A 12,202-nucleotide genomic window follows, 5' to 3' on the forward strand; every position below is an offset into this window, starting at 1 on the left:
CGTGGTCAGAGGTAATGAGAAGCGCAAACGCTGGAGATTCCAAGATAACAAAATGCGGGGCTGGATGAACACAGCAGGCCAAGCAGTATCTTAGGAGCACAAAAGCTGACGTTTTGGGCCGAGACCCTTCATCAGAAAAGAGGGATGAGGAGAGGATTCTGAAATAAATAAGGAGAGAGGGGGAGGCGGACTGAAGATGGATAGAGGAGAAGATAGGTGGAGAGGAGAGTATGGGAGGGGCTAGGTAAGTCCAGGGAGGACGGGCAGATCAAGGGGGCGGGATGAGGTTGGTAGGTGGAAAATGGAGGTGCGGCTTGAGATGGGAGGAGGGGATAAGTGAGAGGAAGAACAGGTTCGGCAGGCGGGGACGAGCTAGGCTGGTTTTGGGATGGAGTGGTGGGAGAGGAGCTTTTAAGCTTCTGAAATTCACATTGATACCATTAGGCTGCAGGGTTCCCAAGTGGAATATGAAATGCTGTTCCTGCAACCTTCTTGTGGCATCGTTATGGCACTGCAGGAGGCCCAGGATGGACATGTCGTCTCAGGAATGGGAGGGGGAGTTCAAATGGTTTGTGACTGGGGTGTACATTTGTTTACTGTGGACCGAGCGTAGGTGTTCTGCAAAGCAACCCCCAAGCCTCTGCTTGGTTTCTCCAATGTAGAGGAAGCCACAGCGGATGCGGTATACCACATTGGCAGGTGAACATCTGCTTGATGTGGAAAGTCATCTTGGGGCCTGGGATGGGGGTGAGGGAGGTGGTGTGAGGGCAGATGTGGTACTTCCTGCAGTTGTAAGGGAAGGTGCAGGGTGTGGTGGGGTCGTATTCGGATTTACGGCTTACCGAATATGGTTAGGAAGCTTTTCCGTCGTGTCCAGTGCTCCCCACGCCGTCCCGAATTGTTAATCGTCCTACAGAAGCGACTGAAACCGCTTGTCCATCACTATGGCGGATCTCGTGCATGCTCTATTCACACGTCGTCCTGCGCCCATGCACTGTTCTCCTTTTCCACAAGCAGATGGTGAGGAGGTGGTGGTGTTGGACCGGGGTGGACAATGTCTGAAAGCGCACAACATCAGGTGATAGACCAACATTCTCTCTCTCTGTCACACTCACGTGAATCTATGGGGTGAATTTGTATTTGCAGGGACATTCAGTTTTGTTCAAAAAGCAAATAATCTATTGATAGTCAGTCAAAATGGTGTTTTGTAAATTCCTGCTTGAGAAATAAAAACCAGTTTGACTCCAAAGTAAAACAGAAACAGATTCTGAACAAGGTCTCACTACTGATGTGCACTGTCCGACCAAAAATGTTACCCCCAAAAAAACCTTTAGTTCTCTCAGGACAACGACAACGACAGGAATTCGGGGATTTACACGTACATATCAATCAATTTAAAACCTTCTTACTGATGAAAGATTTTACAGCATCTTGTTTAACACGGCCTCATCAGTGGTTTGACCCTTTGATCTTTTATCTCTGAAGAGATGGTCCCCTCCGCCAAATATCCCGGGTACTTGAGGCACAATTGACTGTTGGCCCGACTGTCGTCTCGACGGGAGGATCGATTAGCTCAGCTTGCTGGATGACTGATCTCAGCATCGTCGGCTTAATTCTTGAAAAATCTGAGTTTACCATTGCTTTGCAACGTCCCCATTGCCAGATTCGCGGCGACCCCCTTATTTAAGTGAGCAGCCTGAAACTCCAGTTGGACTATGGCGACTTTGCCTTTTTATTGAGTCAGTCTTGTTGTTATGCAATATAGAATGGAGCCGAGGGAAAACAAAACACTTAAATAAAATAAAGAACTGCAGATGCTGGAACTCTGAAACAAAAAGCTGATGAATGTGGGACTTTTTTTGTCCTCGCTGTTTAACTGGTTAAACTGTTCTCCATTTATCTCAAAGCTATGTCGGTCATGATGAATTTAAGTGACTTTGTCATATCTTAATGTAATGATTTGAGATAAACGTCTGTAAACTTTCACTTTCAAATAAAAGGAGTTTGCAAATGACATCACTCTCAGTACAGGGTAGAAATTCAGAACACAATTTTTTTCTCTCTTATTTTGCCCCTCCTGCTGTCCCAAAGTTGTAAATGCTGGCCACACGCACGTCCATTCCTCTTTGGGGTGAAATCCATATCTACTGTTTCCTTCCACAATTCCCAGATTTCTTCCGACTCCCAACTCTTCTGCTTCTCTCCATTACTGCAGTTCCTATCTGTTCACAGAAAATCAAACAAGTGAGAGTTTGAGGCTTGCAACGAATTCTGTGCAATTATACAAGGAACTATTCAGGCCTCACTTGGAATGCACTGAATGTTTATGCGTTTGTTATATGAGAAAACAAATCAGAATGGCACATATGCCATTTCCCTCAAAGAAACATTAGAACTGGAAATCATACAGTTAACTGAGTTAACAGAACCAGCCAAGTAACATCCTGTGCGTACAATAGTCAATGGCGGCACAGCTACCCAGAATGCCAAAGAGCATTAAATGTTCCCTAGCCACAGGACAGGAAAATGTGCGCCGGCGCAGTGCCATGTGTGACGACTTTGTGCAGGGTGATAGCGATGGAGGAGAGTTGGTTCAGGCGGCTCTTGGACCGCTAACAAACGGACAGAACGACGGGGCCGCTGCATTCAGCATATGGACGGAAAAGCTTCGTAAAGATGTTCGGTAAGCTGTAAACCCCAGCACGACCTTCTGATGCTTCCGTTTGTCGCCAATGCCGGAGTTTAAAGTTGAATTGATGGCCGCCATTTCGTTTGATAATGACGGGCGGTGGGGCGCAGGTGCGGCGGCAATGTTTGTTGGGGGAATGCGCTCGCGGTGCCGCCATGTTTGTAGGGGGCAACATTGTTCCTGACTGGAAGGAGTTTACCACCAATTGCTTAGAATGAGGATAACTCTGATGCTGCTTGGCCTGCTGTGTTCATCCAGCTCTACACCTTGTTATACCAGTTTATTATCTGAATGGTTATGGATTTGAGAAGGGACACCAGCTTGTGAAGGTAAGCATGTATGCACAGCAGGCGGTGAAGATTGCAGATTGTATGTTAGCCCTCACAGTGAGATTATTTGAATACAGAAGCAAGACTGTTGTGCTGGAATTGCACAGGGTCATTGTGAGACTGAGGGAGCATCCGATAGAAATGTATAAAATTTAGAGTCCTATAAGATATATGCAGAAAAGATGTTCCCAATGACTGGGGGGGGTCCAGAACCAAGGTTCGAGGTTGAAGGATGCAGTGTAGGACCAAAGACTAAGATGAACATAAATGTCTTCACCCAGGGAGTGGTGAGCTTGTGGAATTCTCTCCCACAGCAAACAGTTGAGGCCAAAACATAGGACTGAAGTGTTCAAAGAGAAAGAAGGAACAGGGTACTAAGTTGCATGTTTGGCCATGATCATTCAAATGTTGAAGCTGTAGGAAAGGGCTGAATGGCCTTCTCCTGATGTTAGTTTCTCTGACTGTATTGATGACGCATGAAGTAACTGGTGCAAGAACTATTCCAAACATCAACTGGGGTAGTCATAGTGTGAAATGTTTAGAGGAAGTGGAATTCTTAACATGCATCCATGGCAGCTTTTGAAGCCAGTATTGAGAAGATCCCACATGAGAGGGAATGGTACTGGACTTAGTTTTAGGTAATTGAAGCTGAGCAAGTAGTTGAAATATCAGTGAGGGAATCAGTTGTAGACATTGATCATAACTCTGTTAGATTCAAGATTGTCTTGTACTGGACAAGTGGTGAGCGGTGAGGTCATTGTTTCTGACTGGCACAGCCTGAATGGGCTGAAGGGCCTTTTTCTTTGTGTGTGGACCTCGACGACTGTTGTAACTTTTATACTGTTATCACCCCGCTGTGTCCTTTTATTCACTTTGGGGCAATGAGTTTTTTGAATGCAATCTTGCAACTAAAATCCCCGATCCCTCAAACCGTTCTGATAAAGCCATCGCCCACTCTGTGGGGAATTTCCTCAAATGTGGGATTTTTCTGATTCTGGTGTTTCTGATATCTTTACAGGTGCCGGCTCCAGCGGGAGATTTCCAAATTGCAGACGGTGAAATTATTGAGTGAGTAACTTTGACCATTCTTTTACAATTTTGAGGTTTTTGGTGAGTGCCAGTTATATCTGGGACGATGCATACGGTCGCTTTGAAATCAATCCTTGATGGGATGCCTGGTAACTTGCCAAGCTGGACCCAAAATTGGCTCAGTACTGGGAAACAGAGGGCGATGGTAGAAGGCAGTTTGTGTGACTGGAATGCAGTGTGCTGTGACATACCACAGGGATCAATGTGTTTTCGTGATATTTGTACGTGAAGTAGATAAGACTTGAGAGAGATGATGACTAAGTTTGTGAATGACACTAAAATTAGTCGGGTGTTTGACAGTGAGGAGACAGGTGTTGCGTGACTGGAACATATGAACAGATTGGTCAGAAGGCAGATTAGTGGCAGTTGCAGTTTAACCCTGATAAATGGGAGGTGATGCACTTTGGCAGAAGGAACAAGACAAGGGTGTACTCAATGAATGGCAAAACGTTAGGAAGCTCAAATGAGCAAAAGGATCTTGTGTGCTCATCCACATACTCCTGAAAAATATAGCAGGACAAATCAATTCATGCAGTTAAGAGCATATAAGGGATGCTTCCCTTTATGGATCATTGCATAGATTTCAGGAGTAGGGTGTTATGAAGCAGTGGAGGGTCGAACGTTCAGTTAATTAACCCAAAACTCAAGCCCCAATCTGATGTTATGGGAGTAGAGGTTCATTTCTAATGGTGTCCTTAACACCCAGAGAAGCTTGCTTTGTAATCTGTTAAAAGAATAGAACATTGAACATAGAACAGTACAGCACAGAACAGGCCCTTCAGCCCATGATGTTGTGCCGACCATTGATCCTCATGTATGCACCCCCAATTTTCTGTGACCATATGCATGTCCAGCAGTCTCTGGTTCAAAGAAAAGAAATCCCTGATCTCCACTGGAGAAGTCACAAGTAAAAGTAACAATTTATTTATTTAGCCCTAACAATAACCAAATTGTCAGAATTACTGACAAACAGAACAACTTTTGCCCCCACCCCACCCCATACACCAGGCACGATCTATTCCCTAACTGAACTGAATTCTCTTGGCATGCTGTCCAAAGAAACACAAGTCCCATGCAGTATAAGCCCAATGAATAAGAATAATAAATTAAAACATAATCTCTCCAAGTTCGCATAGAATCTGTCTCTGGAACGCTCTTCCTTCTGTTCATCTCATGCCATATACACTTTTATACCGCTCATTCTGCTGTCAAGGATGTTTTCTCAGTGAAGACTCTTTGCTGGAAGTGCCGTGGTGATACCTTTTGTGGATCTGATGGCGCTTTCACTGACAGCTTCGTGATTTCTTGTGTCAGCTGGGTGCTTATTTGTCAGATGGCAGTTGGCTCTCTGCCGATTTTCCAATTGTCCTCTTCATATATACCCTTGATGACCCGTCCATTTTTTTACAATTGCATTGGCTGCTCGGGTTATGAATTGGCTGTTTCCAGCTCATTGCCAAAACATCACAACAAGCCTACGGATTTCAATTATGCAACCAATCAGTACATGCTTCCATTTTTGGTACTGCCTGAAATCTGCAGCTGTTTAGAGACCCATTTTCTGTATAATTCTCTAATCTCAGAAAAGCACTCTATCTTTTTTGTAACTTGCACACCCTTAACATTAACCGATTCTCTGTCCTCAGATACTGCCTGACCTGTTGTGATTTTTCAGCATTTTCTGTTTATTTCAGACTTGCAGCAGCAGCTACGGTATTTTGCTGCTCTTTTGATGATAAGTCCATAAGACAGAGGAGCAGAACCAGAGTCTGCAGTCAGTCATGGCTGATACATTTCTCAACTCCATCTCGGCCTTCCTCCCAGAACCAAGTCAAGAAACACACACTGATGAATTAAAAGGCCATTTCTAACAGGGTGGGTGGTGGTCATATTGTGGCCTATGGGTTCCTATTATTTGAGTCACACAGAATCACTGATTACAGTGGAGAAGGAGGCTACTCTGTCCATTATGCCTGTGGTGGCCTTTCTCCAAAAGCAAATCAGTGATTCCTATTATTTGCCCTTTTCTTTCGTCTTCAGGGGCTTTTTCCAGTTAGCTTTTGTAAGTCTTTGTATCACATTGAGCTGGAGTGGTGATGAATGAGAAGTGGCTGAGTTTACCCCGAGTCCTTTCAAAGCCAGCTGGGCCCTACAACTTCCAGCGTGAATTTGTCAAAGGGAGCTGGACACTACAGAAGATTGGGTCGCTTAACACTCCAGACAGTGTATAACAAAAGAAATGGCTTGGCGAACAAATATTCTGCAGTTGTTTCAGAAACATGGGTGTTAACTTTCCAAAATGCATCAGATTCTGGAAAGTTTCTGTCTCACTGCAAAACAACAGACACAACCTCTGTATTGAAGAGCTGAGGAAGGCAGACAACAGGAAAATACAGGCCAGTTAGGGTGATCTGTCATGGAGGGAATGAGAATCAATTATTTGGCGGTATTATCACCAGACTATTAATCTGGGGACCTGGGTTCAGATCCTGCCATGGCCGGTGGTAGAAATTGAATTGAATAAAACTCTGGCTTTAAGTTGAACAATGGTCAAGAATCCATTGCTGATTTTTCGGAACAAAACCATCTGGTTCGCTAAGGTCCACTGGAGAAGAAAGCTGCCATCCTGAACTGGTCTGGTTTACGTGTCCAGACCCACAGCAATGTTGACTGTTAACTGCCTTCTGGGCAGTTTATGGATGACAGTGAATGCTGGCCTAGCCAGTGCCGCCCACCACCTCTGCATGAATTTGAAAAAAAAACTGAAGAAATAAGTGAACAAAAGGATTTAAATGTGCTTAGAAAGATAAAGACTGATTAGGGAGAGCCAGCATGGCTTTGTGCATTGGAAATCGTGTCCCAGTCTGTCAGTTGTGTTATTTTTTTTGAAAATGTGGCAAAGAAGATTGAAGGTCGGGCAGTAGACATTGTGTATATGGACTTCAGCAAAACACTTGACAAGGTTCCGCATGGTAGATTGGTTAGCAAGGTTAGATCACATGGAATACAGGAAGCACTAGCCAGTTGGAATCAAATATGGATTCAGGGTATGAAACAGTGTGGTGGTGGAGGGTTGTCTTTTGAACTGGAAGCCTGTGACCAGGTGGTGTGCCATAAGAATCAGTCCTGGGTCCACTGCGTTTAGTAATTATCCAAATGATTTGCATGTGATGGTATAGCTCATAGGTTTGTAGATGACACCAACATTGGTGGTGTATGGACAGTGAGGAAGGTGATCTTCTCTGAGTAGTTTGGGATCTTGATCAGTGGGCTGAGGAGTGGCAGATGGAGTTCAGACAAATGAGCGGTGTTGCATTTCAATAAGGAAAATCAGGGCAGGATTTAGACAGTTAATGGTAGGGCCCATGGGAGTGTAGCTGGACAAGGGGATTAGGGTTGCAGGTGCAAAGTCCCTTGAAGGCGGAGTTGCAGGTAGACAGGGTGGTGAAGAAGGCATTTGGTACGCTCGCCTTCATTTGTCACTGCATTGAGTTATTGGAGTTGGGATGTCATATTGCGACTGTACAGGACATAGTTAGAATACTGTATTCTGTTCAGGTCTCCCTGCTATGGGAAAGAAGTTGTGAATCCTGAAAGCGTTCAGAGATGATTCACAGGGATATTGCCGGTATTGGAGTGTTTGGGCTGTGGGATGGGGCTGGAAAGGATGGGGCTTTTCTTCCCTGGAGCAGTGGAGGTTGAGTTGTGAGGCTTGCCGCATCAACGGCCGTCCCAGGCAGTGCATTCCAGACTTGCACCACCCTTTAGGTGAAAAATGTTTTCCTCCATTCCCCTGTAAAATTCTTGCCTTTCACTGCAAAATGATGCCCAGTGTTATTCACCCTTCATCTAAGGGAACAATTACTTCTTTGTGTTTCTCCAATTTAGTGGAATTCTTTGAGGAGTGACTTGTGCTGTGGATAAAGGGAGCCTGATGATCTCTTGTTCTTGGCTTTCCTGAAGGCATTTCACAAGGTACCATGGAAAAGGTGACTGTTTTGAGTGGGAGCTACTGGTTTAGTGGTACATACCGGCCTGGATACTGGATTGGCTGGATGATAGAAAACCGAGAATATCCGTAAATGGGTGTGTTTCAGATTGTCAGAATGTGATGAGTGGGGAGCCACAGGGCTCTGCTGAACCTAAACCTTTTGCAGTTTATATCAATGACTTGGACGAGGGAAATGAAGTCATGGTAGGTACACTTTGTGTTGCTACAAAGCTATCAGGAAAGGTGGCTGTGAAGACTTAATTTCCCGACATCAGTTTGCAGCCTTTTTGAATGAATATTTCAGGTGATCTATGATATAACAAAATGTGAAATTGTTTGCTTGAGGGGAAAAATGAGAAAAGAAGACAGGTGCAGAATCTTTTGGGGTTTAGATATCAGGGGGATCTGGTGTAAAATACACAAAAGATTGGGATATAATTAACAAGTGAAGATGAAGGCTCATGGAATGTTCTTGTTTATCATGAGTGGAATCGAATAGCAAAGTAAGGATTTGATAATTCAGTTGTACAGGGAATAAGTGAAACCGCACCTCCATGACTGTGTGCCGTTCTGGTCTCATTATTGAAGGAAGGATGTAAATGCGGTGGAGATTCAATAGACTGATACCTGAATGAGTGGAGATAGTAGGAACTGCAGATGCTGGAGAATCTGAGATAACAAGGTGCAGAGCTGGATGAACACAGCAGGCCAAGCAGCATGAGAGGAGCTGGAAGGCTGATGAAGGGTCGAGGACTGAAATGTCAGCCTTCCTGCTCCTCTGATGCTGCTTAGCATGCTGTGTCCATTGAGCTCTACACCTTGTTATCCCTGAAGAGTGGGTTGTCTTCTGAGGATATTTTGGACAGCCTGGGGAATGCTCACGTGTTCAGAAGAGTGAGGTGTGACTTGCCTCATGTTTAATAACCTGAATGGGTTTTGACAAGGTGAATGTGGACATATTTTCTCCTCAGGCTAAGTCCAGAATGGGGGAAGATGGCTTTATCATGAGAGGAGTTCTTTATACAAGATTAGTGTGACTTTGGAACCCTCTGCCTCAAAAGACAGTCGAGACTGGATCATTGTGTGGAGCTGGATGAACACAGCAGGCCAAGCAGCATCTTAGGAGCACAAAAGCTGATGTTTCGGGCCTTGACCCTTCATCCAGCTCCACACTTGGTTATCTCGGATTGTCCAGCATCTGCAGTTCCCAGTATCTCTGAGACTGGATCATTGAACATTTTTAAGGCAGAGGTGGGTAGATACTTGTAGATACTTGTTCAGCGAGGGTATCAAAAGTTATTGGGTGTAACTAGAAATTCAAAACATGATCTTATCGGTCATCGTCGTATTGAATGATGGAACAGGCGGGAGGGCCCGATAGTTCAAATGTTAGCCGTTGTGTTCATACATTTGACATGGAGCCAAATGCGATACTGGGACAGATGCATGACTTTGTATTTTTATGGGGAGACTCTCACTTCCATTAATTCTGTTCTAAATCAATTCCACAGGATATTAGAAGGAGAGAATTTACAGTCGGGAAACTGCAACCGATCAGGATTTCAGAGTGTCCCAATTTGGTGTAACCTGAATCTCGTTGGGTTTTGAACATGGAAGGAGAATACACTGTTGACAGCGGTGAGAAACTGTACATGTGTGACGTGTGTGCACGAGCATTCAGCCGATCATCTGACCTCTCGAAACATAAACGGAGTCACAAGGAGAAACTGTGGAAATGTGGGGACTGTGGGAATGGATTCAGATCCTCGACTGAACTGGAAATTCATCGGCGCAGTCACACTGGGGAGAAACCATTCTCCTGCTCTGAATGTGGCAAGGGATTCAGTCAGAAATCCCACCTGCAGAGACACCAGCGAGTTCACACTGGGGAGAGACCATTCTCCTGCTCTGAGTGTGGGCAGGGATTCACTAATTCCTCCAACCTGCTGATACACCAGCGAGTTCACACTGGGGAGAGGCCGTTCATCTGCTGTACGTGCGGCAAGGGATTCACTTTGGCTTCCAGCCTCCAGACTCATCAACGAATTCATACTGGGGAGAGGCTATTCACCAGCTCCTAGTGTGGGGGGGGGATTCCCTGACACATGTAGCTTGATGACACATTGGTGAATTCACACTGATGAGAGAGTGTTTACCTGTTCCTACTGTAGGACAGTGTTGAGTCAATTCACATAAACGACTGTACATCAGCAGACTGCCTGTGGAGAAGCTGAGTGAGGGGATTCACTGAATCTGCCACCTTGTGGACAGTTCACACTGGGGAGAGGCTGTTCACTTTCTCTGTGTCAGGGAAGGGGTTCATTGAGTTATGAAAACTGCTGAAATGTCAGTGAGATCCTGAGTAACTGCTGTGATGAAGGATGTATAATTTATATAAATTCCAGTTTGGAAGTTGGCTTTTATAATAGTGACACTGAATTTGGTTCATTTTCTGAAAGTTTTCTTTGAAAGAAAAAGTGTGAATCCTTGTGAAACAGTGACCTTCCTCCAGCACTGCTCAGAATGCAAGTGGCTGTGGAGCCCCATGTGGAGTGATTGGGAAATTGTTTAGACTCTTGTTGATTTGCAATGGATGAGCAAACATCAAAGGACATCATCTTGTTTTCAGTTCAGAGTAATCAAGGATTGATTTTTCTTTATAAACCCAAGGTTAGAAGGTATTTTGGGGATAATGGGAACTGCAGATGCTGGAGAATGCAAGACAACAAAATGTGAGGCTGGATGAACACAGCAGGCCAAGCAGCATCCCAGGAGCACAAAAGCTGACGTTTCGGGCCCGAAACGTCAGCTTTTGTGCTCCTGGGATGCTGCTTGGCCTGCTGTGTTCATCCAGCCTCACATTTTGTTGTCTTAGAAGGTATTTTGTTTAGTTTGGAGATAGGACTAAGATCAGAATCAAGTTTAGCCTGTCTACTATATAGAGCTCAGAATAAGTCACTAGAAACAAAAGAACAAAAAGTTACCTGAGTAGAACTTCTGAGGAGGGTTTGGTTTGAGCTGTGAAGGTATTAGAAGCGGAAAATGTTTATACTCTCAAATTTCAGAGAATTCATGAAAGAAAATTCCATAGTTCACAGGATGTGTTTGGGCCAAACCATTTCAGATATAATTTAGAGATTTAATATTTGATGTAATTTCTCTGGATTTAAACCTGTGTTTAGAAATGTGGGCACACAGTTGCAGCAGGTAATCAGGAAGGCTTGTGGAACAATGTCACTTCAAATCTCCAACTCTCTTGAAGTAAAGTTGGGATGTCTTCCTGCAACTGTACAAGGGGCTGGTGAGACCACATCTCGAATGCAGCGAATAATTTTGGCCCCCTTACGGAATGAAAGATATTATTTTATTGGAGGTCGTTCAGAGAATGTTCTCCAGGATATTCCCTTGTATGGAGGGACTGTCATGTGAGCAAAGGCTAAACTTCGTGGGAGTCTATTCACTGGAGTTCAGAAGAATGAGAAGTGACGAAACGTATTAAATTAGGCTTGTAAGGGTAAATGTTGAGAGGATTTTTCACTTGCTGGAAGAATCTCAGACCAAAGTGCATTGTCTCAGAACATAGGGCCACCACCAATTTAAGACAGATGAGGAGGAATTTCTTCTGTGGAGCGTTGAGAGCCTGTGGAACTTGTTGCCACAGAACAGGGAGGCAAAGTCGGGCCTAGTCTAAAATGAAGGCTGATGTAGATTCTTGATGAAGAATTATGAGAAAATTACAGGAAAGCAGCCGTGAAGAATGTCAGATCAGCCCTGATTCTGTACAATGGCAGAGCAGGCTCAAGGGACCAAATAGTGCTGTTGAGAAATAGGTTGGGAGCATTGTTTTTCTCTCTGTTTTCGTCTTGTGTAATTACAATTTTTTTTTGATTTTGCTGAAGAATCTCTGCAGCGTCACATGATTGACCACCATATTAACCAAATTAAAAGAGTAATCTCAAGTGGAGATAGTCAGACACACAATTAAACTGTCACCCAATGTACCAGAAGATGTGGAAATAAAGTGTCATCCAGTATAAAATAATAAATGAAATTCAATTCCACCTGATACTCTAGTTGTTCAATAATTTACCCCATATTTACTCA

General features: G+C 44.3%; 1 protein-coding gene and 1 long non-coding RNA gene across 5 annotated transcripts in view; one reads left to right on the plus strand and one right to left on the minus strand.

Moving 5' to 3' along the window:
• Positions 1–1,714: 1,714 nt before the first annotated feature.
• LOC132207071 (uncharacterized) overlaps positions 1,715–12,202 on the minus strand; it is a 29,987-nt gene continuing 19,499 nt past the window's right edge. The window contains exon 5 of the long non-coding RNA XR_009443301.1: positions 1,715–2,222. This is a non-coding gene — a long non-coding RNA (uncharacterized LOC132207071). The remainder of the gene's footprint in view (positions 2,223–12,202) is intronic.
• LOC132206984 (zinc finger protein 239-like) lies at positions 2,554–12,159 on the plus strand. 4 transcript variants are annotated; one of them, XM_059642128.1, is made up of 4 exons: positions 2,554–2,683; positions 4,037–4,086; positions 7,996–8,096; positions 9,610–12,159. In XM_059642128.1, exon 4 carries the CDS (start codon positions 9,709–9,711, stop codon positions 10,177–10,179), a length of 471 nt encoding a protein of 156 aa, XP_059498111.1. In that variant the 5' UTR covers positions 2,554–2,683; positions 4,037–4,086; positions 7,996–8,096; positions 9,610–9,708; the 3' UTR covers positions 10,180–12,159. The 4 variants fall into 4 exon arrangements, with proteins under 4 accessions (XP_059498111.1, XP_059498112.1, XP_059498113.1 ...); XM_059642129.1 differs by having other exon boundaries at positions 7,996–8,082; XM_059642130.1 differs by lacking the exon at positions 7,996–8,096.

This window comes from Stegostoma tigrinum, chromosome 44 (genome assembly GCF_030684315.1).
Source record: "Stegostoma tigrinum isolate sSteTig4 chromosome 44, sSteTig4.hap1, whole genome shotgun sequence".
In the NCBI taxonomy this organism is placed as follows: Eukaryota; Metazoa; Chordata; class Chondrichthyes; order Orectolobiformes; family Stegostomatidae; genus Stegostoma; species Stegostoma tigrinum.

Coding starts and splice junctions, on each gene's coding strand:
- LOC132206984 (XM_059642128.1), top strand. CDS start 9,709: ATGGAAGGAGAATACACTGTTGACAGCGGTGAGAAACTGTACATGTGT.